This window comes from Cantharellus anzutake (assembly GCF_015039405.1).
Source record: "Cantharellus anzutake strain C23 chromosome Unknown EI90scaffold_64, whole genome shotgun sequence".
Lineage (NCBI taxonomy): Eukaryota > Fungi > Basidiomycota > Agaricomycetes > Cantharellales > Hydnaceae > Cantharellus > Cantharellus anzutake.
This window is the reverse complement of record NW_024067014.1, coordinates 469,755-488,282: the sequence shown is the minus strand read 5'-3', so window position 1 is coordinate 488,282 and position 18,528 is coordinate 469,755. Positions and strand designations below refer to the sequence as shown.

The window sequence follows — 18,528 nt, the reverse complement described above, 5'->3', positions numbered from 1 at the left end:
GGTTCCGAGAGGACTCGAGGTGTTCCGAGGTATTTCAACGAAAGCGTTGGATGACAGGCTCACATGGCGGAGACTGCGCATGAAACGAGTCGAAAGACGATCATCATCTTCTCATCATCTGCTCACTTTGTAATGCCCGATACAGCCTCCGTAATGTTGACCCAGTCACTTAACAAGTTTCCGTCCAAAAAGACCAGCCTCAGAGTGGATACAAGCGAGGAGCTCAGCTTCCAAGGACCCAGCCTCTGCAATCTATTGAAGCCCAATTGAAGGGCCTCTAGTTTTGGGAAAGCTGGAGCAATGTACGGGAGCTGCTTGCCATTCACCCGGCGTCAATCTCTGAGGGCTGAGGAAACTAACCTCCTCCCATGACATTAAAGTGTCATTAAGCCTCAATTCGGTCACCCGTGATGATGTTTCCGGCAGAGGGGACGTCAGTGTCTGGAAACGATTCCGGCTGGAAAGCGGAATGAAACGTATTGGTAAATGCGCAGTGTAAAGACCTACTCGAGACTCAGGGACTTCAAAGCGGGTAAAAAGCTCATAGCAACTAAGATGGAGTTCCAGCCCGTAAACAAATTCTTGGATAGGTTCAAGCCCTGTACATCTTCACGGTCCCCATCAGTTGTACTGGGGAAGGACAAAAGCTAAATGTTGCTCACTTCGACACCATCTCCGCAATTCATCGTCTGCTTCTATGCTGGAGACACCCTCTCCATCAAGGCTGAGTTCCTTGAGCTTCTCGATACGAGAGAATTTCTGCCGTACGCGATCGAAATTGGGCGCTTCGATCTCAATCGTACCTAGCAGAAAAACCTCTGCAGTATTGGGGGCCAGTTTTTCCTCATGGGCATTGAGGCCGCTAAGGTATTTGTCTTCTAGTGCGCGACGGAAAGTTACACCAAACGAAGTCTCCGCTGTCTGGCGAATGAATGATCCAGCGCCAGGAATGCTAGAGGTTGAAAGGTCAGAAGTATTCTAGCCCAATACCAATACGCGGCTCACCTACACTGAAAGTATACCTTTCCGTTATGTTCGCCACTATGTTTGCCCCTGTTAGGATCATCCCATTCGACGCCCAGCCAGGTACCTTTAGTCCTTTCGACTTCTCCCGTGTAACAAACGGTCCCAAGAGACCCTGAATGGCTGAGACGAGATCCAACACCCATTGATCGCTTGCAAGCCAGAAACAGATGCTGAGGGAATTTACCCGGAATTTGCCAGCTCTTGTACAACGTGGTGCCGATCTACTTCCGATTCTTGAGATCGGCTCGTTCGACACCCCTCTTTGAGTCAAAATTTTCCCTTCAGTTGCGATATTGATTGCATTGAAGCCCCTCTAGAGACAAATAGTATGTTAGAATGGCTTTCGTGTTCCCTTTCGCCATTGTACTCGACGACTCCCCGCCGGTGTTCTCTGGTGCTAGGAACATGACAATAGATGCCAACCGATGCGATTTTGGCTTGTAAAAGGGGGGTTGCTTTGGCCAAAAACATCTTATGCAGGTTGTGCGCTCTTCATGTCTGCTCAGAGAAGAGAAGTAAACGCCGAAGTTGGGGATTGCCACTTACGGCGCTTGCACATATCCAATAGCTAGGCTATATTTACTTGGGCGCACAGTGGGCATGAGCGCATTTTCCATTATCACATAAGTCACAACAACTGATCCCACTCTCACTAAAGCAGCAGGTCTTTTACTAGGTGGCATCATAGTCTGCCTTCATCTTTTCCGTCTTTAAGTTGATTGTGGCTAACTTGAGCCCCTTCCAACTGATTTCAGCCTGTTGTCGATCCAGAATGGCAAGGTAGGGTGGCGTCTACCCTAGCCCATGTCATTAGAGCGATAAAGTTTCTGAGGTGCTTCTAATGCGACCTTTTGTCTCAAGGGGCTCGAATTTCCTGGTCTAGAGACTGGTTGTCTTTTTTTCCATCGCCACGGTTGGAAAAGTGTGGGAGACACGGGTCTCCTATCTGATCTCGCCGCTTGACCTGGTTTCACCAGAGCTTCTCGTCCCACTTAGTGCGTTGGCTTACAGAGTTCTTGTGCTTAAGCCCCTAAATCCCTTGATGCCTCCCATCGGTGTCAATGGCCACACTCCTGCTTGTTAGCTATGTGTGTAACCCTCGACTTGAAAAATGGTTTTGATATCCGAGCGTTGCTTGGTTGTACTCGTCCGGCACTTCTACCGGTGCACACACACCTACGCACGGTTTGAACCACCCGAGGATGCGACTATCATGGATTCCAGATAGTGGTTCCGGCGTGCAGACGCTCCTCTCCGCATGAGTTAAAGGTGTTCATCAGTAGGCCCGTCATAATTTCTCTTCCGATAGGTTCCAACGGATGATGAGGGCGTCCCCAAGCCTTCCACTTCCAGTCCTGGTACAAGGGGGGCGCACGTACCCCCTTTCCAGCGGACTAACGCGCACATAACTCAATAGCAACCTTCGGTGGAGGGCGCTCAGCACTGATCACCCTTCCGAGTTAACGACTGAGAAAAGTGAAGTTCGTACTCGTACCAGGGACGTATGCGAAGAACCATGGGCCATTTGCTGGTTCCTCGAAGCTGGAAGCACCAGATCCCCGCCCTATAGCATAGCTCGGAATGTGTCGAACTTGCCGTCCCAACGATACGATTCTTAAACCCCATGCGCTCCAACCTCGTTAAAGGGTTGGCCACTCACCCTTACAGCTTCCATGATTTTTCTGGTTATCAAGATCGGCTACTTTTCTTTTCTTCTCTGCCGTGATTATGGTCAAAGAATATGAGTCGGAGATTGGGAAGCACCGAATACCCACCCTCAGCAGATTTCTCCACTTGATCTTGCTTAGAAAGTTCCGTCGTACTGTATGGTTTATCCAGAGAAATACTGGAGTGCGTTTTACGAGGTCTGCGTTGCGTCTCGTCGCTAACCATGGTATTATCTTGTGTTTTGGCTATGTGCCCAGCCGCAAAACTTGATGAATGACGTTTTTTCAGCGCCGCTTTGTTGCCTTCATTCTGTTGTGAAGCCATCGCCGTTTCTTGAGTGGTCAGCCACTCTATTTCATGAAGTTCCCGCTGGCTCACATAATTGAATCTTCCCGCAGATGTGGCTAAGTCAGCACTTGCGGGATGCTGTGTACGTAGATCTCGTTTCTAAGTGTACGAGTTAGTGATGTTGGAGTGGCTGATTACAGATCCCGTCTCGAACGAATGGGGGGAACACCCCGAGCTTCGAATCATGATGGGTCACACACATCGCCGTGTCTCCATCGGCATACGCACGCGATGGCTCAGAAGTAAGGAGAGCGACGCCATACATCGAACCACACATCGAAGCCCGGAAAAATGCGCTTCCAAGAGAACTCCCCCGTCGCCCAGGACCCTCGCGGTCTTGACAACGCAGTGCCTCAGCAATGGTCCATCAGCATTTCAGCGTATATAAGCAGGCACTACTAGATGAGATCCCTCGCGGAGCTGCGCTCTTTCACCTCTGTACAGTCATGACCGATATGGAGTTCACACTCTCCAACACAAGCCTACGGAATACTCAAATACACGCACCCAATGGGTCGATACTCTACACGATCATGTCCGAGACACATTTTTTCCACGCGGACAACACGACTGTGTCGCGTGTCGTCGATGGACAACTTGTCGAGATCGTCAAATTCGAATGGCATGATGCATCGGGAAAAGATGTGATGATGATGCGGGGGAGTGGGAAGATGTTGGTTAAGGATTATCTGCTGCCCAAGGGAACGTTCTCGAGGTCAGTAGCCTCAACCGTTATCTTGTTGGTTCAGAACCAGTTGAAGGGCATATCATCGCGTCGTAGTTCTAGGGCATTCCCAACACCTAACGGGGAATGGACGTGGAAATTGGATGGGCCCGTTGTGCGTTGATGCGCTGTTGGATGGTGATTGTCGCATTTTCTAATATTCATGGCGTCCCCAGGTACACGATCCAAGTGGGAACGTTCTGGCGCGCTACCAGAAGAACGAGCGTCTATTCGGCTCAAATAAATCTGCGACTGGAGCGCCAGCCTCACTTTTCGTCTCACCAGAGGCTTCGCAGCGATTGGATGACGTTGTGTTTGGGCTTCTCGTCATGCATAAGGAAAGGCAGAGGCAAGACAATGCAACTTCGGCGGGTGTTGCGGGCGGCCTTGCTGCTAGCGGAGCCATGTGATCATCAGCAGAGTTTCATGCGAGTTCCAGTCCCTACTAATCTGGGCGAAAGACTGCTGTATGCGTGGATCCGGATGTATTAATACTCTTCTGTACGCGTGCGCACTTGTTGCACATGTCATACAGGCAAATGACAACTTGGATCATAATGAGAGCGCAACGTATCAAGATGGCCGGCTGAATCATTCAGATGCATAAGCTGTGCAGCAGTGCGGTTTCCACGGCGAGGTCCAATGGGTGTGCAAATAAGTCGAGGCTGCAACAGTCTTTGAAAATGCGAGTCATATGGTTAATTTTATGGAAGCTGTAAAGATCCTGTCGCTAATGATTTATTTAACAGAATTTAGGCAGGGATCATCGTCGAATCCAGGACAAGGGCACATCGAAGGTAAAGATAATACGCGAACCCATTGCCGTACATACAGCCATTACGATACAAAAATAGATCTGGTGTGGAAACCAATAATGTACATGCGTCAGGGGGTCGCGGGGAATAAGATAGAATTAAAGAAAGCTCCGTGACCACAAATATCAAACACGACACCTTTGTTGCTTCACCCATCACTGATTCACAGGCAAGTGTATCCACCCTGCAGACTGGCTGTGAAGACAAAATGGAGCGGAGATGGCATCACTCACGTCAATAACCAACTCTGATCCCGTCGTAAACTTCGAGGCATCTGACGCGAGGAGTACCGCTGCACCTTTCAAGTCCTCTGGCAAGCCTAGCCTTTTCATGGGCGTACCACGGATCCATTCGTCCAACATACCCCTCCCGTACTTTTCCACTATCGGTCCTGTCATCGATGTCTCGATGTATCCTGGACTGATCGCGTTCACGCGAATCTGGTGTTCTGCCCATTCGCATGCAAGCGACGCAGCCATCTGCCGGACGGCCGCCTTAGATGCATTGTACGGCATCTGAAGTTGTGGCCAGTTTACAATCTAATTTTCAAGGTCCACGAGTGAAAATCGGAAATGATGCACTCGTGATAAACTTACTCTTCCACTCATACTTGAAATGAAGATTATTGACCCGCCTGTGCCTAATGCCATCATATGTTGGGCGGCTGCGCGAGCGCAGTAGAATGAGCCGTGCACGTTTACGTTGTAAAGGGACTTCATCCGCTCCGAAGGATACCTATTTAGGCGCTCTAAAAACATTTAAATTACGACTGGATAGTCAACGTACTCGAACGATGAATAGTTGTGGACAACACCTGGCGACATCCGAAATAAATTAGAGCTCCGCTAAGTTTCAAAAACGAAATGCAGACGCTGTAGGACTCACCGGCTGCGGTAAGTATGCAATCAATCTTTCCCCACTTTTCCACAATTTTCCCCATACTCTCCTGGACGGCACGCTCGTCCGTAACATTCAGCGGGTAAGCCACCACTTCAACTGGGCCTATACCCTTCTCAGTAGCCCATTCCGAGAGATTTGTGGCAGCGGCCTCCGTGGCGTCAGGTGAAAGATCGACAAGGGCAACCCTGGTGCTTCCACTGCGTGGGCATAAACCAATGCGAAACGTAAGGTGACCAAAGTTAAATGGAATACACCTGGATACAAACGACTCAATGAAAGCCTCGGCGAAACTGTAGCCTAAACCCCTTGCTGCGCCGGTAATGACGCAGACCTGCATAAACACAGTAGCGGATGAGTAAGACGACGAGAGCTGCAAAAGTCGAATATTGGAGCCATTATCTATGGCCCCAAGTACGAACTTTATCCTCCAGACTGAGTGTCTCAAGTGTCCGACAAAGAGGGTAAGTCTTCGCCACATTATTGAGGCTACTGCGGGATGAAACAAGACGTCGAGAAGGAGCCAAGACCGCCGAGCGAGTTTGCGCTCCCCGAATCGCAGGCCCGAGACAGATAGAATTCAGTGTTCTGGCCGCCGAGAGGATTCGATACATATCCCCTCGAGTGGAGTGTAGTAAGGAAGCAAGCATGTGGTTCAATGGACTAAGAGGAGATGAAGCGGCTTGCAGTCAGGACAGAGTACAAATAGTGAAGTAAGGCACAGGGAAGAAAGGGGCTCGCTTGCTGTACTAGGTAGTGATGCATATTATTTACCACCACGAAGCGGAAGTGTGTCGGAAGTGTGAGGTGTCTCAAAGATGACGTCTGGGTGGGTGACGACTCCGACCGCCGCTGGTGTAAGGTTCATCTGACGACACAAGGCGGAGATGCTGTGAATGTTGGAAACTGGTACTCCAACGGACTGAAGCAGCTCCGAAGACAACACCCTAATAGAGCAGGTCTGCTCTTGGGTCGACTGATTTAGACCTCAAAACCCTGAGGTCAAACAAACATCAATATTGCTGTGCGGGATCATCGCCATCGGATCTCCGGTTTAGCGCCGGATCACGTGAGGACTTCTCGTCAAGTCCCTGAAAGGCAAACAGGGCGACACCCACGTCTGTTGGACATCCCTCCTGGTTCCTCATCATCTAGTAGGCTGAAGGGCCTTTTCTTGATATGTTCTGGAAGTAAATTGGGTCGTTTCTCGAGTCCCAGGCGAAAGCGCGCTAATTACTGTTCAAACACAGGAGATTTGCATTCCAGCAGACGTCGAGCATCGATACTCTCCTGGATAGGGAGGATGCTGACCTTGAGTCTATTCTGGATGACGATGATCTCTTAAGTGAATGCAAGAGCCAGAACACGCGTCTGATTGACTATTTCCAACGAACGGATGTCCTACGCAAGCTTCTCGGTTATGCATCAGGAGAGATCGAAGGGGATGGTATGGGACGCTTCAAGTGAGTGAATCGTGCCACTATAAACCCCTTATTTTCGCACTATCTCTACAAGCACCCGGCCTTTATGTGCGTGAACCGCGCGCTTTTGGTCATGTTCCCCAACCATTCAATACCCAGAGTTTGACTCTTGCTCACATAGATACCCACATGTGTCGACAGAAGTTCTATGTTGCGAGATATGGTCTATTGTTGAGACCTGTGTGCGAGAGTCGGAGCAACTCCTTGTCCCATTCTGGGACGCCATCCTGGATACCCCCCCTCAACAATTAACCCAGAAGCCATTACTGGCTTCTCACTTCACAAAGATCAATGCAGTCTTCATGTCTAAAAAGCCCAAGGAGGTTGTTCCACTCTCTGTGTGCAAGTCGCACTTCATCTTGTTGACGATTATTCACAGATGCTAGACTTCATTACAAGCCAACCTTCCATACTTGAACGGTTAATGAGGCATCTAGAGACGCCTGCAATTGTTGATCTATTATTTCGCATGCTGCAGACGGATGACGCTTCTGGCGGCTCTGACGTTGTTGAGGTTCGTGATATGCCTCCTATGCAATGGGTGGCCGTCTCATCCCAGCTTCGTCCCCCAGTGGTTGTCCTCGCAAGGTTTCATGCAGAAACTTGTCTCACTACTGTCACCACGTCATCCTCCTGATCTACATGCCATCGTTGCGGAGATTCTCAAAGGAATCATTGTCATGTGTGCACCTTCCCCTGCTAACGCGAACGAGAGCCAAGTCGTCTTAGTGGCGAACCGATTCCCACGTCAACTAGTGTCGAAAGACCTGATTCAGAGCCTCGTAGGCTTCATGCTTGATGATGCACCGGAAAGACGAACCAGCATTCGCAGCGTGTCTGCAATTCCACATTCGAACGCAACGCGTGAGAATGATGACGATGTTCAATCCGATTCTGAGTCACTATCCTCGGGCTCTGAATATCATTCCGCGACTTCAACGGGTACCGAACGATCAACTTCATCTCTCCTCCACGTCGCTTCAGTCATCATTGAGCTCATGCGCAAAAATAATTCAGACTTCTTCGAGCCGTATTTATTTCACACACTCCGTCATCGTTTAATCCAAGTTCAGCAACAGTATATTCCCACAATAATTAGAACGACTTCGGACCCCCAAAAGCGTGCAGGGGAGGATCGCGAAATATTAGAACAGAATATGGATAGTATGGTTGATCAAATGGGGATCGTCCACTTTGGTGGTCTGCTGGAGATATTGAGCGACCGGCTATCCCAGTTTCAGGCCTTGCTCAAGAGCCCTCGCTCATTTGTGAGTCGTCACACTGCACTGACATTTTTGCATGGGGCTCATATATTCTAACATGGAGAACGGCCCAATATTGACGACAGTCGGCGAGGTTGTGCCGCTCACACTCGAGCGGTTTCGTATATGTGAGCTATATGCTGAGCTCCTTCATTGTTCAAACATGTCACTCCTCAACCGTCCCGTTGGTTATGGCCCTGCATATGACGATGAGGGTCGCTTAATGGGCGGGCTGAGTGCTCTGGAGGAACTGGCACGAGTAGTATCCAATGGAGGCATGGACGATTCCCCCACACCCCCACCTCAGGTTGAAAGGCCCCCGGAAACAGAAACCGAAGAGCCAACTCCGTCACGAGACCTGCAAGCTTCTTTCGCCTCCACGGACTTGTCGGTCGGCTCCATCACATCTGGAGGTGACACAGAGTATCTTAGCAACCTGGGAGACGACAGAAGCGAAAGCGGAAGCGATGACAGTGGTCACATGGAAGAGATTAATATCCATGAGGATGGGTCCGCCGTTCGACAGCGTCGTGAACCCTTGCCACCGGCTCCTTTTGCAGTGCCGAGCCCGAGATCACAGCCCCATCCCCTTCCAGACACCGAATCATCTTCAATTTCCTCTAATGCCAATCTTTCTGCGGACAGTTCAACTCCTCAGGAACCTGTAGAAGACATTGACCCGTTTACGTTCACGGACCCGAATGAAATACCGCCGAGCCCACCATCTGATGCTACGGGCATGTCGGCCTCTATCATATCATCGGTGTCCTTAGACACGTCACGACTTATCTCAGTTAGGGATGAACCTGAAGGAATTTTGACACTTTCACGATCAAGTCCGGATCGTCCTCAAATGCCGCCCGGCGACATGTTTAAGTCACGATTCCTCGAATTGGACGTCATCTCAACCCTATTGGTATTTATTGCTTTCACCTCATTCTGACCACCATACTGAGTGTCAGTGTAGGATCTATTCTTTGATTTCCCGTTGAATAACTTTCTTCACAACGTTGTCTACGATCTACTTCACCAAATTATGACCGGGCGCATGGATAGGGCTCTCAATCGCGAACTTGCCATGGCATTGTTCCGTGAGGGTCGGTTGTTCCATCGTATCATCGAAGCACAAAGGCGTAATGACGAAGCATGGTCAGGATCCCCATAAGTTCTCCACCCTTATTTTTAGCTAATGCGGTTGCCCCAATAGCTCGAAACCGAAGGGTGTTAGACTTGGATTCATGGGACATCTGACATTAATATCCGAAGATGTCATTAGTGCACTGTCCCATTACCCCCGCGAACTGATGGAACGGCTGTCTCAGTATGCACCACAGCCAGAATGGGACCAGTATGTGTCTGGACGATTCCAGGAGACCAAGGAGCGAGACGCAAGCCAACTTGGCGGAGGGAAACCACTTATTCTATCGGCTCCATTGCGGCCCGGATTAGGAGCCATCGGAAATGCAAGGGCCGGGGGCCTGGCTGTAGATGAAGGGGATGGTTTGGCGCTTAGAGAGACGGGGACCTTCACTAAGGTTGGATCAACTAATGGAATTGGGTCTGCCCCAGTCCAGAATGTTGTTTTTGCCGCCAGAAATGAGGATGATGAAGACGATGATTCAGCCCCTACAGGTCGGGTGAGAGAATGCGTCTGATTCTTCAGTATGCATTTTCACTTATCTTTTTCGAAGTTCGCTCGATATTTGGTTCAACAGCTCAACTCGATGGCGAGCTCCCAACTTGAATCTTCATCATCTGATAATTCTGACGACGACGATGATGCCAACTGGCTCAGTGATTCTCCACAGGCTGGTGACTTTGACCTGTCCGCGGGCAACCAACCTTCCAACAATCGCAGAGCATTCGGCTCCAGTACCCGGCGGGTATTTGGGGCTGCTTTCCACGTAAGTAAAGCTCAGCATGGTTCACGTCACTCTTGACCCATTCAATGCGTCACAGGATTCATTTGCCGACTTTGAGACCGGCCCAAAGAAATTCTCGGAAGAGTATGTGAGTTGATTGGGCGTCCGAGCCATACGAACCTTGTTCACATGTTTGAAAGGATCAATTTGGTTCACTTGGTGACTCGCATGCGGGCAAAACGTCACTTAATTTCTCCGAGTTCACCGACAACTTCGCCTTCCCATCATCATCCACAAATCCAACCTTCGAGCTTGATAATGAGTTTGGCGGGCATTCACCATTAGAGGGTTTCTCGTTTGGGGGCCGCAATTCATTTGATGAAGATGACGACGGCTTTGGTGACTTCCAGACTGCGCCAATGTTGGAAGTGATTGCGAGCACAAGCGCAGACGGTATCACGCAGAGTTTGGATTCATCGCAGAACGACGATTTCGTGGACGAAGTTATTCATGGCCTATCGGCCGAGCACAGCATGAGGGGCGGAAAGGATCAAGAGGATGGCGAGCGGACACCGCGAGCAAGTAAACCACTTTTCGACGATTCGTTCGGCGAGAACTTCGAGGAGGTGAATTTGGATCCCGATACCTTTGGGTCGCGTCGGAAGAATTATTCCTATGTTTCCAGCGACGACCCTTTCATTCATCCTCCGATAGCAACATCGTCTGACGAGGTCCCGAAGTCACACGCAATGGCTGAGTTGGAGCGTTCGTTTGGGAGTGTTTCACTGGACAAAAATCAGCAAGGAAATTTGCTTGATGCCTTCAGTTTGCATGTTCAGCCATCCAAATTGGGATCGCCCACAAGAACGTTCCGTCTTGAGGATGGCGAAGACCCCGCTTCCCGATTCCCCCAATACTTCACATCTTCGCATTAAATCCGGTGTATGGTATGGACTCATTTATCCATTTTTCATCTGTATTTACCACACTGTTGTCACTATAATATCGTCATCTATGCAGCAACCGGGAGGCTCTGAGCAATCCGAGCGGCGAGTTGAGTTTGATGACTCACAGTCATGGTGTGAAACGGTAACCTCCAGCTCGATCAATTGCGTGAAGTTCGAGCGAAACAATATTTTCCGTGGACTGCGGTAGAGCAAGCCCGGCTGTAATCTTGTCCCCAGTACGGATAGGGCCTACTCCTGATGGCGTCCCAGTGAGAAGTAGATCACCCTCCTAGGAAGTTTAAGCCTGAATTAGACGATGCCGTTGAATGCAGAAGAAGACAGGTCCCTCAAAGGTCATGATAGATGAAACGTGCTCAATTAACCGAGGGATCTTGTATATCATGTCCTTTGTATTTCCATTTTGTCTAACATCGTCGTTCACCTTAAGGAAAGATGAGTGGAGGTGTGATGAGAGATGAAAGGGCATTGTGGAGTGTACCTTGAGCCAGAGGTTAACATTGTGCGGGTCCGAAATCGCAGATTTCGGTATAAATTCGCTACGGGGACAAAAAAAAATAGATGCAGGGGACAGGGAAAATGCCCTTGGCATTGCTAACCTGATAGGTGTAAATGTGTCGAAGCCTTTCGCGGTGGACCAGGGCAATCCCTTCTTCTTCACGTCTTCTTGAATATTCCGCGCGGTCATGTCAATAGCCAGTGCTGCGAAGGCCATTGGGCACGCCTAGCACTCAAAGGTACGTGGTCACGAACCATAGCCAGCGATGAAAGAATAGGCATCCGACTTCGATATGTCACGTCCGCCCTTGCCAATCACCACGCCAAGCTCAACTATGGGAGTCCATTTCCGCATCAGCACGTGTGAGACGCATTCCTCGCAATGCTACGTTTTATTCTTACCCTCATGGTGAACAACACATCCCTTCGGAATCTCGATGATTCCTTTGTTGGGAGTGTACGACGATGTTGGCTTCAAGAAGAAAAATGGCTCTCTAGGTGACGTATTCCCTAGCTCCTTGGCATGTTCTGCAAAGTTTCGCCCGATGGCGACAATCTTTCGACCCGTTCGAACGAAAGTCGCCATGTCCGTTCGCACAATGTCGAGTGGCAGTGCTTCACACCCGCAGCCACTCCACCAAATAGGACAGCATTTTACTAACGTATGGCCGCAAGGGAGACTGATTCAAATGTTTCTGCGTTGGTCACGCTGGGATGTTGCGCGATTGGGGAACTCAACTGTAGTTATGGTGCCCACGGGCTTGCAAGAGTGCGGGGGCCCATCTCCTGAATCCTACATAATGGGCACCTCGCGATGTCCAGCGACCATCCAGCGGCCATGCTGAAGTATTTCAAGGGTCTTCTGTTCTTAATATGATGCAGTAATCGTGCAAGCGAGACGCTTCAGAGTCCGTTCAGTCTGATAGCGGCTTGCTTGCGAAGGGTCCGACGCGGGGATCTTTGTCACCAGTCTCGAGAACTAAGGATGATCCTATCCTTGTTGACTTTCGAGATTTTCTCATCCGCTCAGCATCAGTCACAACGGTTTGAAGATGCTGCAGCCATCTTTTGACAGCGATATACTTCGACAAAGTCGCTCATTATAAGTGTAATTTTGCCACTCAGGGATTTCCGTGTTGCAAACTATGTTCATCACGAACCCAGGTACTGTCATCATTATCCCAAGCCAAGCGGCGAGGAACTCCGGGTTGCTGAACGGGAGAGCCTTCATACCTGTTCCCTGGATCAAGGGTATGTGCTGCTGTGATCCATCAATGCGCAGGCGCACCGAAGACATAGAAGCTGTGCTGCGCTAAGAGTGGGGATCAACGCGAAGAAAAGTATGGATAATGTGTTTATCCGGTGAGCCTGTGGCGTTTCAAGAGGCCAAGTAATATTCTTTATACATTGATGATTGAGATTACCAAAGAAAAAGGGACGGACGGCGGCGATGAGATTGGCATCAGGTGTTTTCCCCTACATTAGGAGGCTGGGATCTCGAGAGGCCTTCATCACAACTTTTCTAGGATCGAGGCTTCTCTAGATGGTCCCAAATGATGCAAATGCGAATGCTTCCTTGATAATATAATGTCACCCTTCAGCATCATGGGATGCCGAACTGAGAAGAAATTGGACCACCCCCTCCTACTCGTCTTAGTGTCAGCACTTCTGCGGAGATCAGTCGACAATTCGGACAAGACCGACTGGGCAGGAGCCTGCCTCAGCGCTATCTGTCTCTTCATTAGCCTACAATATATTCAAAAAAAGACCAGTCAGGATAAGTTTTTGTCGCGACGCGGGGCAGTTCAGCCATATCTCTTTTATCTCTTTCGATGTCTTAGGCCTTAATTCCGTCGCTCCCTCGGACCTTTATTCAGAACCAAGTTGCTCGCGACGCCGGGCCTTTGCCATTTAGTAACATGCGCACGTCAGTGTCAGGTTCTATCGTTGAATTTCTATGCGCGGAGCCTGATCTATCGGAAAGAACTTCCTTTCCTGGACCGGGCTAGTTCGGTGATCCTCTCATGACCGTAACCTCGCGACTATCATCGGCCTCGATCGAAACCAAGAAATTTATGGCAAAATTTGGCCAGCACACATGATAATCTGTCCGTCGACATAATCTTGATAACGGTTTTATTCTCCACGAAGCATAAATTTGTTACATATCCACAAATCAAAAGTCCGATAGATGCCAGTTAACAAGAGGAACGAACGAAGGGAAGGACCTAGGGTTAGTTCCCCCAACCCTAAGTAACCGGACTTCCACGAGTGCGTGCAGGTTCCACCAAAAAGAAGCACGTAAAGCATCCCAGACGCGACATCGATAGGATGTGGGGTAGAGAGAAAGAAAACGAACGATGTAAATGAGTGAGGTGATGATATCGGTCCGCGTTGAGTAGGACAAAACAAGGAATCACGACAAACGTATCTTATCGACAGAGCTCCCGTTCCGCGAATGCACCGTATCTGCGATCTGTCTCACGGCGGGGACAGGGGGTTGAGGGAGAGACCTAGGAATTTGGGCATGCTGATTACCCGAGGGTTGCTTCGTCAGGGTGTTACCCTTGGATTCCGGAGAAGTAATGCCAAGATCAGGGGAGGTCATCGGCGTCGAGGGCGTCATGTCGGTCGACCAACCCGAACGAGGGTTCGCTTTGGATGACCCTGATCCGGAATCGGTGTGCTGACTTTCTGAGGAATCTGGTGAAGTATTATTCGTTTCCTGAGTACCTGGTTGAGCGCTCGCATCAACTTTCGTAACATTCACCGGTGTAACCGCGGCTGGCCTTGTGACCCGCGTGCCGTCCAGCTCTGCGAGGCACAGCAAAGGGACAGCACCAACTTGCATCGCCTGCTTCTCATTTTCATCTCCGGGTTTGGAAGGGTAGAGCCTCCGAACATAGCACCAGTCATCGGCAAAAACTCGTATAAGGCGGAGCGTTTCATTGAGTGTGACTTCCATTTCATCGGGAAGTGAAGGCGGGAAGGTACCCACTACTTTGACAAGACGTGGAAGAGGGAGATCGGTCGCTCGGTCCTGCTTTGATCGGGCTTCAAAATTAGCCAGGTACTCAGCAACAGAGGGGGGCGTGGGAGGAAAAAATGGAGGGGTCTTGTCAGATTCAGCCGTACGATTCGGCTGGGATGATTGGCGGTACTGGTTCCGCGGAAGCGAGGAGTACCGAGGCGTATTAGGTACATCGTACCGGAAGTCAGGGATGCTCAGTTCCTGTCCACTCTCTGAAGAGTCGTCCTGGGTTGCGGCGAGAGGCCGTCGTGTTCGTTTCGAAAGGCTAGGGGTACCGGGACGACTTGATATTGGTCGTGTTTCGCTGCGACTTCGGCTGCGATTGCGACCATGGCGTTCATGGGAGTGCCCACGCTCATGATGTCTTCGCCGTTCGGGATCTGGGACAGGCTTGCGTTTTATAAGGTCCTGGGAGGGCTCTCTGGTCATGGCGGGGGGAGCGTCTAAAGCCTTAGAAATAGGTTTTATATGAGGAAGACTATAGTTATTGAAATCACCCAATGAAGGATTTTTGAATACAGTGGGAGGGATTCCATGTTGGTTGACGACCGTTACACTCGAAGAATTAGAAGATTGTTGCATGTGGTGTGTCTTGACGAACAGGGGGATGCTTATGGACATAGGGCTAGGTGCAACACCACTCTCTTCGAGGTTAACTTGGGTCGCCTCAGCCTTTCTGGCTTGATATTGTTGCTTTAGTGCAAGCGAGATAGGGCGCATCCGAGCAACAGGATCCATTTCCGGGGAAGTATCATCATATGGTCCCTCCTGGATACGCGGCTGGACCGGGTTGGACTGGAATGGGTTTGAAGGGAGGGAGTAGCGTGGGCTTTCCGCAATTAAAAGGACTGAATTCTTTCTTTCCTTCGCGGTGGTATCGACGGAGTTGGCTTCGGAAGCCTTGCTCTTTGGAGGCTGATTACGCCAGGCTTTAAAACGTGACAAACCATATTTATAAAAAAGAATACCTATGTTGCGCAAAGAGTAACTAATAAGCTCAATCCTGAGGGAATGGATTAATGGCTGGAGGCTTACACAACGCAATGGTGAGTACGGCACTAAGGATGGATGCTAGAATGGCGGTAGACACGGCGACGCCCTGACCAGGCTTCTGGGTAGCTCTTGGCCGAATCTTGGTTGAGGTCTCGGCTGCGGTGAAGTTCAAATTTCTTCTGGAGGCGCCGCTGCGAGGGCTGTGTCCACAGTACAGGTATGCACACACCCCAACACTCGGTTTCAATGCTTTCGATCGGTCCTCAATAAGTGCTGGATCACTGAGTGTGACAGCCCTCTCATCACTCCCCTCAGTTTTACGAGAGAGGGTAGAGGCTCCTCTATGCAGTGCCCGTGGATGGATATTACGCTTGCCTCTGGTCAAACCACGACGGTTTTGGGAGGCTGAGACCCGCCCACTGAAGCGGGCGGATAAACGGTCCACAAATTGATGGGAGCTTTCGATGATGTCAACGAGAGCGGGGGGCATCACTTCCGAAGCCACTCCAATTTCAGCACCAGGGTGGCCGTAAGCTCCTCTGAATAGCGATGGGGTTGGAAGGATCGCAAGGGAAAAGGAAGGAACAAAGGGAGGGAACGAGGGTGCAAACTTGAGTACCCGGTGTCCCTAAACGTCATTTATAAAGATCATCCAATGGACTGGCAGGGGTCTACATTTTCAGCATCCCATCATGATTCTGATACGCAATTCGGTTGCCTCTGCCGGTCGCCAATTGCAACCATCGAGGGAGCCCTGCAGACACGAGCGGGCTTATGATCCCAGACACTTGGTTCTGGGCATCTAATACGTTCCACTGCTAGCTCCTACAATTCTCGAGTGCTGAGCGTATGGGTGTGGTAATGGAGAATAAAAGTGAAATGTTCTCGGATCTGACAGGCATAGCCACAGATTCGATCATAGTTTCCCTCATCACAAGACATCACGAATGTTGTGGCGCATTCAAAAGTCAGACATGGTGGGATGCATCAGATAATGATGAGACGAATAGTTCGGGGCATGCAAAAATGAGATTATAACTACGCAACGAGAAGAGGTAATAAACAGAACCTGACGAGTCCAGGAGGGAGACGACGAACACAGCAAGGGAGGTGGAGCCGAATTGCAACGCCTAGCACGATCTATCAAAAAGGACGAGCCCAAGCTACGCAAATGGGGCACCACAAGCATTCAAGACACGAATAATCGCGCTTCATCGCAGACAGAGGAAATAGTTATACGCCAACCACAGATTCAAGCCTTATCCTTTCCAGTTTTGCAATCAAACGGTTAATTGACCTGTAAAAGCTGGACCCAGGAGCCTCAGTCAGTCAAAAAAGGATAGCCATAAGAGTGTCTAGCTTACCAGTCAGTATCTCGCTTCGCGGTCATCTCTGCGATCATATTCCCTGTGGCGGTCCCTGTCATCGCGCCTATCAAATTCCCTATCTCTGTCATCTCTTCTAAAATCATCACGATCCCTGTCACGCCTATCATAATCCCTCTCCCTGTCGTCCCGCCTTGGGGGCGGCGAGCGGCGGCGGGTATAGTCATCCCGTCTATAGGGAGGGGAACGTTCACGATCATAATACCTCCTGGGAGGAGAGCGCTCGTCATACCGACGCGGAGGCGAACGAGAGCGTCGCGGAGAACGATCACGGTAGCGGTCTTTACTATTCTACGGAGAAGGATAAACGAATCGAAGTGGGGACAGTGCGAACAACTCACATCTCCATGCTCGACACGAACGCTAACGCCACGGAGGTCCTTGCCATCGAGCTTTCTCACCGCATCATCGGCATCCTCCTGAGTGACGTATTCGAGAATCCTGTAATAGGAGCTGTACATCACTGAAGTGATGATGAACCCAAACGTAACCCACCCGCTGCCAGGATAGTCGATGTCGGCAAAAGTAATCTGACCACCGGTGTCACGACCGAAATCCTTGAGATCCTAGAAAGAGGTAGGCCAAAGTTGGGGTGAGGTTCCATCCAGGCGGGTAATCCATTCCAAGGGTAGGAACAGAGGGACGGGCCGGGTCCAAAAGGCAGCACAAAGAGGCATCCACCGCGGTTTACATGTAAAGGTGGCCGTAAAGTCCAATGCTCTTCGCACCAACGCAGGGAAGTTCGGTGAATCACCAAATCCGATCCGCGAGATCCGACAGGAGAGCCTTTGTCCATTAACTCAACCGCACAAAGTACCATCAAAATATCCGGCCCCATTCCAAGCCATAACGAAGGGCGTTCCTAAATAGACATGAAAGAGGATACTCACTTGCCAACTCGTATCCCTGGACAGGCCAGTGACAATGACACGATGGCCTGGAGGAGGTCTCCTAGCACGAGGGGGAGGGTCACGACGACGTCTGAGTTACGTTTGGCAAAGATCAACGCCAATAGTTGCCACATGTCAACAAGTACTCACTCGTCACGACGCCTGTTATCACGGGCAAACTCCACAATTATACTGTTACCCATGAATTGTGTTCCGTTGAATTTCTGCACGACGTCCTCGGCATCCTACCAAGACAGCCCACGTATTAACAATGTGTTTCGCGTAGACTATCCAACGCGCTTACTTTGGGATTCTCGAACTCAACGAAGCCAAATCCTGCAAGCGCGCATCAACAGTCAGGTCATTTGTATCCAGTATTTAACGGACCAGTCATAACCCGACATTCGGTGACGGGCCCATACCCATCAAAAAGCTTTTGGACGTCTGACTGTTGGGCATCCGTCGGGAGACCTGTGTTTTATGATGACAACGGCGCAATTCAGGCGTTGATGGTCGGGAACGTATTACGCAGGACGCAAGGAGAAAGGGAAAAACAACATACGGCCAAGGTACAGCCTACGAGACGACATTTTATGTTCTCCTGGAGTTGAGGTCGGTTTCCGCAACGATTTTCTTGTCTTTTCAGAATGTTGCAACCGTTCAAGCTTTTGTTGGAAGGCTAT

General features: G+C 50.1%; 8 protein-coding genes across 8 annotated transcripts; 2 read left to right on the top strand and 6 right to left on the bottom strand.

The window, feature by feature from the left end:
* Window positions 1–4: 4 nt before the first annotated feature.
* EI90DRAFT_3076685 (uncharacterized protein) lies at window positions 5–529 on the top strand. Its single transcript, XM_039061670.1, has 2 exons — window positions 5–457; window positions 508–529. The coding sequence occupies exon 1, from the start codon at window positions 64–66 to the stop codon at window positions 268–270; it is 207 nt and encodes a 68-aa protein (XP_038911303.1). The 5' UTR covers window positions 5–63; the 3' UTR covers window positions 271–457; window positions 508–529.
* On the bottom strand, window positions 64–1,169 carry EI90DRAFT_3292339 (CAP Gly-rich domain-containing protein; the record flags this gene model as incomplete). The annotated part of the gene is made up of 6 exons (XM_039067327.1): window positions 64–73; window positions 127–311; window positions 361–457; window positions 508–607; window positions 663–952; window positions 1,006–1,169. Coding segments are annotated over 6 exons (846 nt in total), but the record flags the coding sequence as incomplete, so codon positions are not given.
* A 3,575-nt stretch (window positions 1,170–4,744) lies between these two features.
* On the bottom strand, window positions 4,745–5,818 carry EI90DRAFT_3146950 (uncharacterized protein; the record flags this gene model as incomplete). The annotated part of the gene is made up of 6 exons (XM_039065484.1): window positions 4,745–4,765; window positions 4,815–5,120; window positions 5,178–5,316; window positions 5,368–5,395; window positions 5,467–5,678; window positions 5,748–5,818. 6 exons carry the CDS (start codon window positions 5,816–5,818, stop codon window positions 4,745–4,747), a joined length of 777 nt encoding a protein of 258 aa, XP_038911301.1.
* Window positions 5,819–6,525: 707 nt separating this feature from the next.
* Window positions 6,526–11,104, top strand: EI90DRAFT_3157574 (SIT4 phosphatase-associated protein-domain-containing protein). The gene is made up of 11 exons (XM_039066121.1): window positions 6,526–6,668; window positions 6,729–6,941; window positions 7,081–7,282; window positions 7,339–7,473; window positions 7,532–8,227; window positions 8,286–9,137; window positions 9,189–9,370; window positions 9,429–9,858; window positions 9,913–10,125; window positions 10,181–10,231; window positions 10,284–11,104. Exons 1-11 carry the CDS (start codon window positions 6,658–6,660, stop codon window positions 11,016–11,018), a joined length of 3,720 nt encoding a protein of 1,239 aa, XP_038911300.1. The 5' UTR covers window positions 6,526–6,657; the 3' UTR covers window positions 11,019–11,104.
* A 53-nt stretch (window positions 11,105–11,157) lies between these two features.
* EI90DRAFT_2977412 (uncharacterized protein) lies at window positions 11,158–12,209 on the bottom strand (the record flags this gene model as incomplete). Its single annotated transcript, XM_039055911.1, has 6 exons — window positions 11,949–12,209; window positions 11,802–11,879; window positions 11,648–11,750; window positions 11,530–11,587; window positions 11,371–11,472; window positions 11,158–11,319 (listed from the first exon to the last, which is right to left on the bottom strand). The coding sequence occupies exons 1-6, from the start codon at window positions 12,130–12,132 to the stop codon at window positions 11,158–11,160; spliced, it is 687 nt and encodes a 228-aa protein (XP_038911299.1). The 5' UTR covers window positions 12,133–12,209.
* A 1,463-nt stretch (window positions 12,210–13,672) lies between these two features.
* On the bottom strand, window positions 13,673–16,468 carry EI90DRAFT_3292334 (uncharacterized protein). The gene is made up of 2 exons (XM_039067326.1): window positions 15,613–16,468; window positions 13,673–15,545 (listed from the first exon to the last, which is right to left on the bottom strand). The coding sequence occupies exons 1-2, from the start codon at window positions 16,058–16,060 to the stop codon at window positions 13,963–13,965; spliced, it is 2,031 nt and encodes a 676-aa protein (XP_038911297.1). The 5' UTR covers window positions 16,061–16,468; the 3' UTR covers window positions 13,673–13,962.
* Window positions 13,676–14,011, bottom strand: EI90DRAFT_3076674 (uncharacterized protein). The gene has a single exon (XM_039061669.1). The coding sequence runs from the start codon at window positions 13,854–13,856 to the stop codon at window positions 13,683–13,685; it is 174 nt and encodes a 57-aa protein (XP_038911298.1). The 5' UTR covers window positions 13,857–14,011; the 3' UTR covers window positions 13,676–13,682.
* A 469-nt stretch (window positions 16,469–16,937) lies between the features above and the next one.
* EI90DRAFT_3146948 (uncharacterized protein) lies at window positions 16,938–18,435 on the bottom strand (the record flags this gene model as incomplete). The annotated part of the gene is made up of 8 exons (XM_039065483.1): window positions 16,938–17,246; window positions 17,297–17,396; window positions 17,451–17,521; window positions 17,846–17,936; window positions 17,996–18,090; window positions 18,150–18,181; window positions 18,233–18,316; window positions 18,408–18,435. The coding sequence occupies 8 exons, from the start codon at window positions 18,433–18,435 to the stop codon at window positions 16,938–16,940; spliced, it is 810 nt and encodes a 269-aa protein (XP_038911296.1).
* Window positions 18,436–18,528: the final 93 nt, after the last annotated feature.

What these genes read in the sequence shown, in the direction of transcription:
- EI90DRAFT_3076674 (XM_039061669.1), bottom strand. Translation starts at nt 13,856, where the DNA reads ATGCTTTACGTGCTTCTTTTTGGTGGAACCTGCACGCACTCGTGGAAG.
- EI90DRAFT_3157574 (XM_039066121.1), top strand. An exon ending in ATTCAGCCCCTACAGGTCGG is followed by an intron (nt 9,859 to 9,912) that starts GTGAGAGAATGC and finishes TCTTTTTCGAAG; the next exon opens with TTCGCTCGATATTTGGTTCA. An exon ending in AGAAATTCTCGGAAGAGTAT is followed by an intron (nt 10,232 to 10,283) that starts GTGAGTTGATTG and finishes CATGTTTGAAAG; the next exon opens with GATCAATTTGGTTCACTTGG.
- EI90DRAFT_3292334 (XM_039067326.1), bottom strand. Translation starts at nt 16,060, where the DNA reads ATGCCCCCCGCTCTCGTTGACATCATCGAAAGCTCCCATCAATTTGTG. An exon ending in CGTACTCACCATTGCGTTGT is followed by an intron (nt 15,546 to 15,612) that starts GTAAGCCTCCAG and finishes TGCGCAACATAG; the next exon opens with GTATTCTTTTTTATAAATAT.
- EI90DRAFT_3076685 (XM_039061670.1), top strand. Translation starts at nt 64, where the DNA reads ATGGCGGAGACTGCGCATGAAACGAGTCGAAAGACGATCATCATCTTC.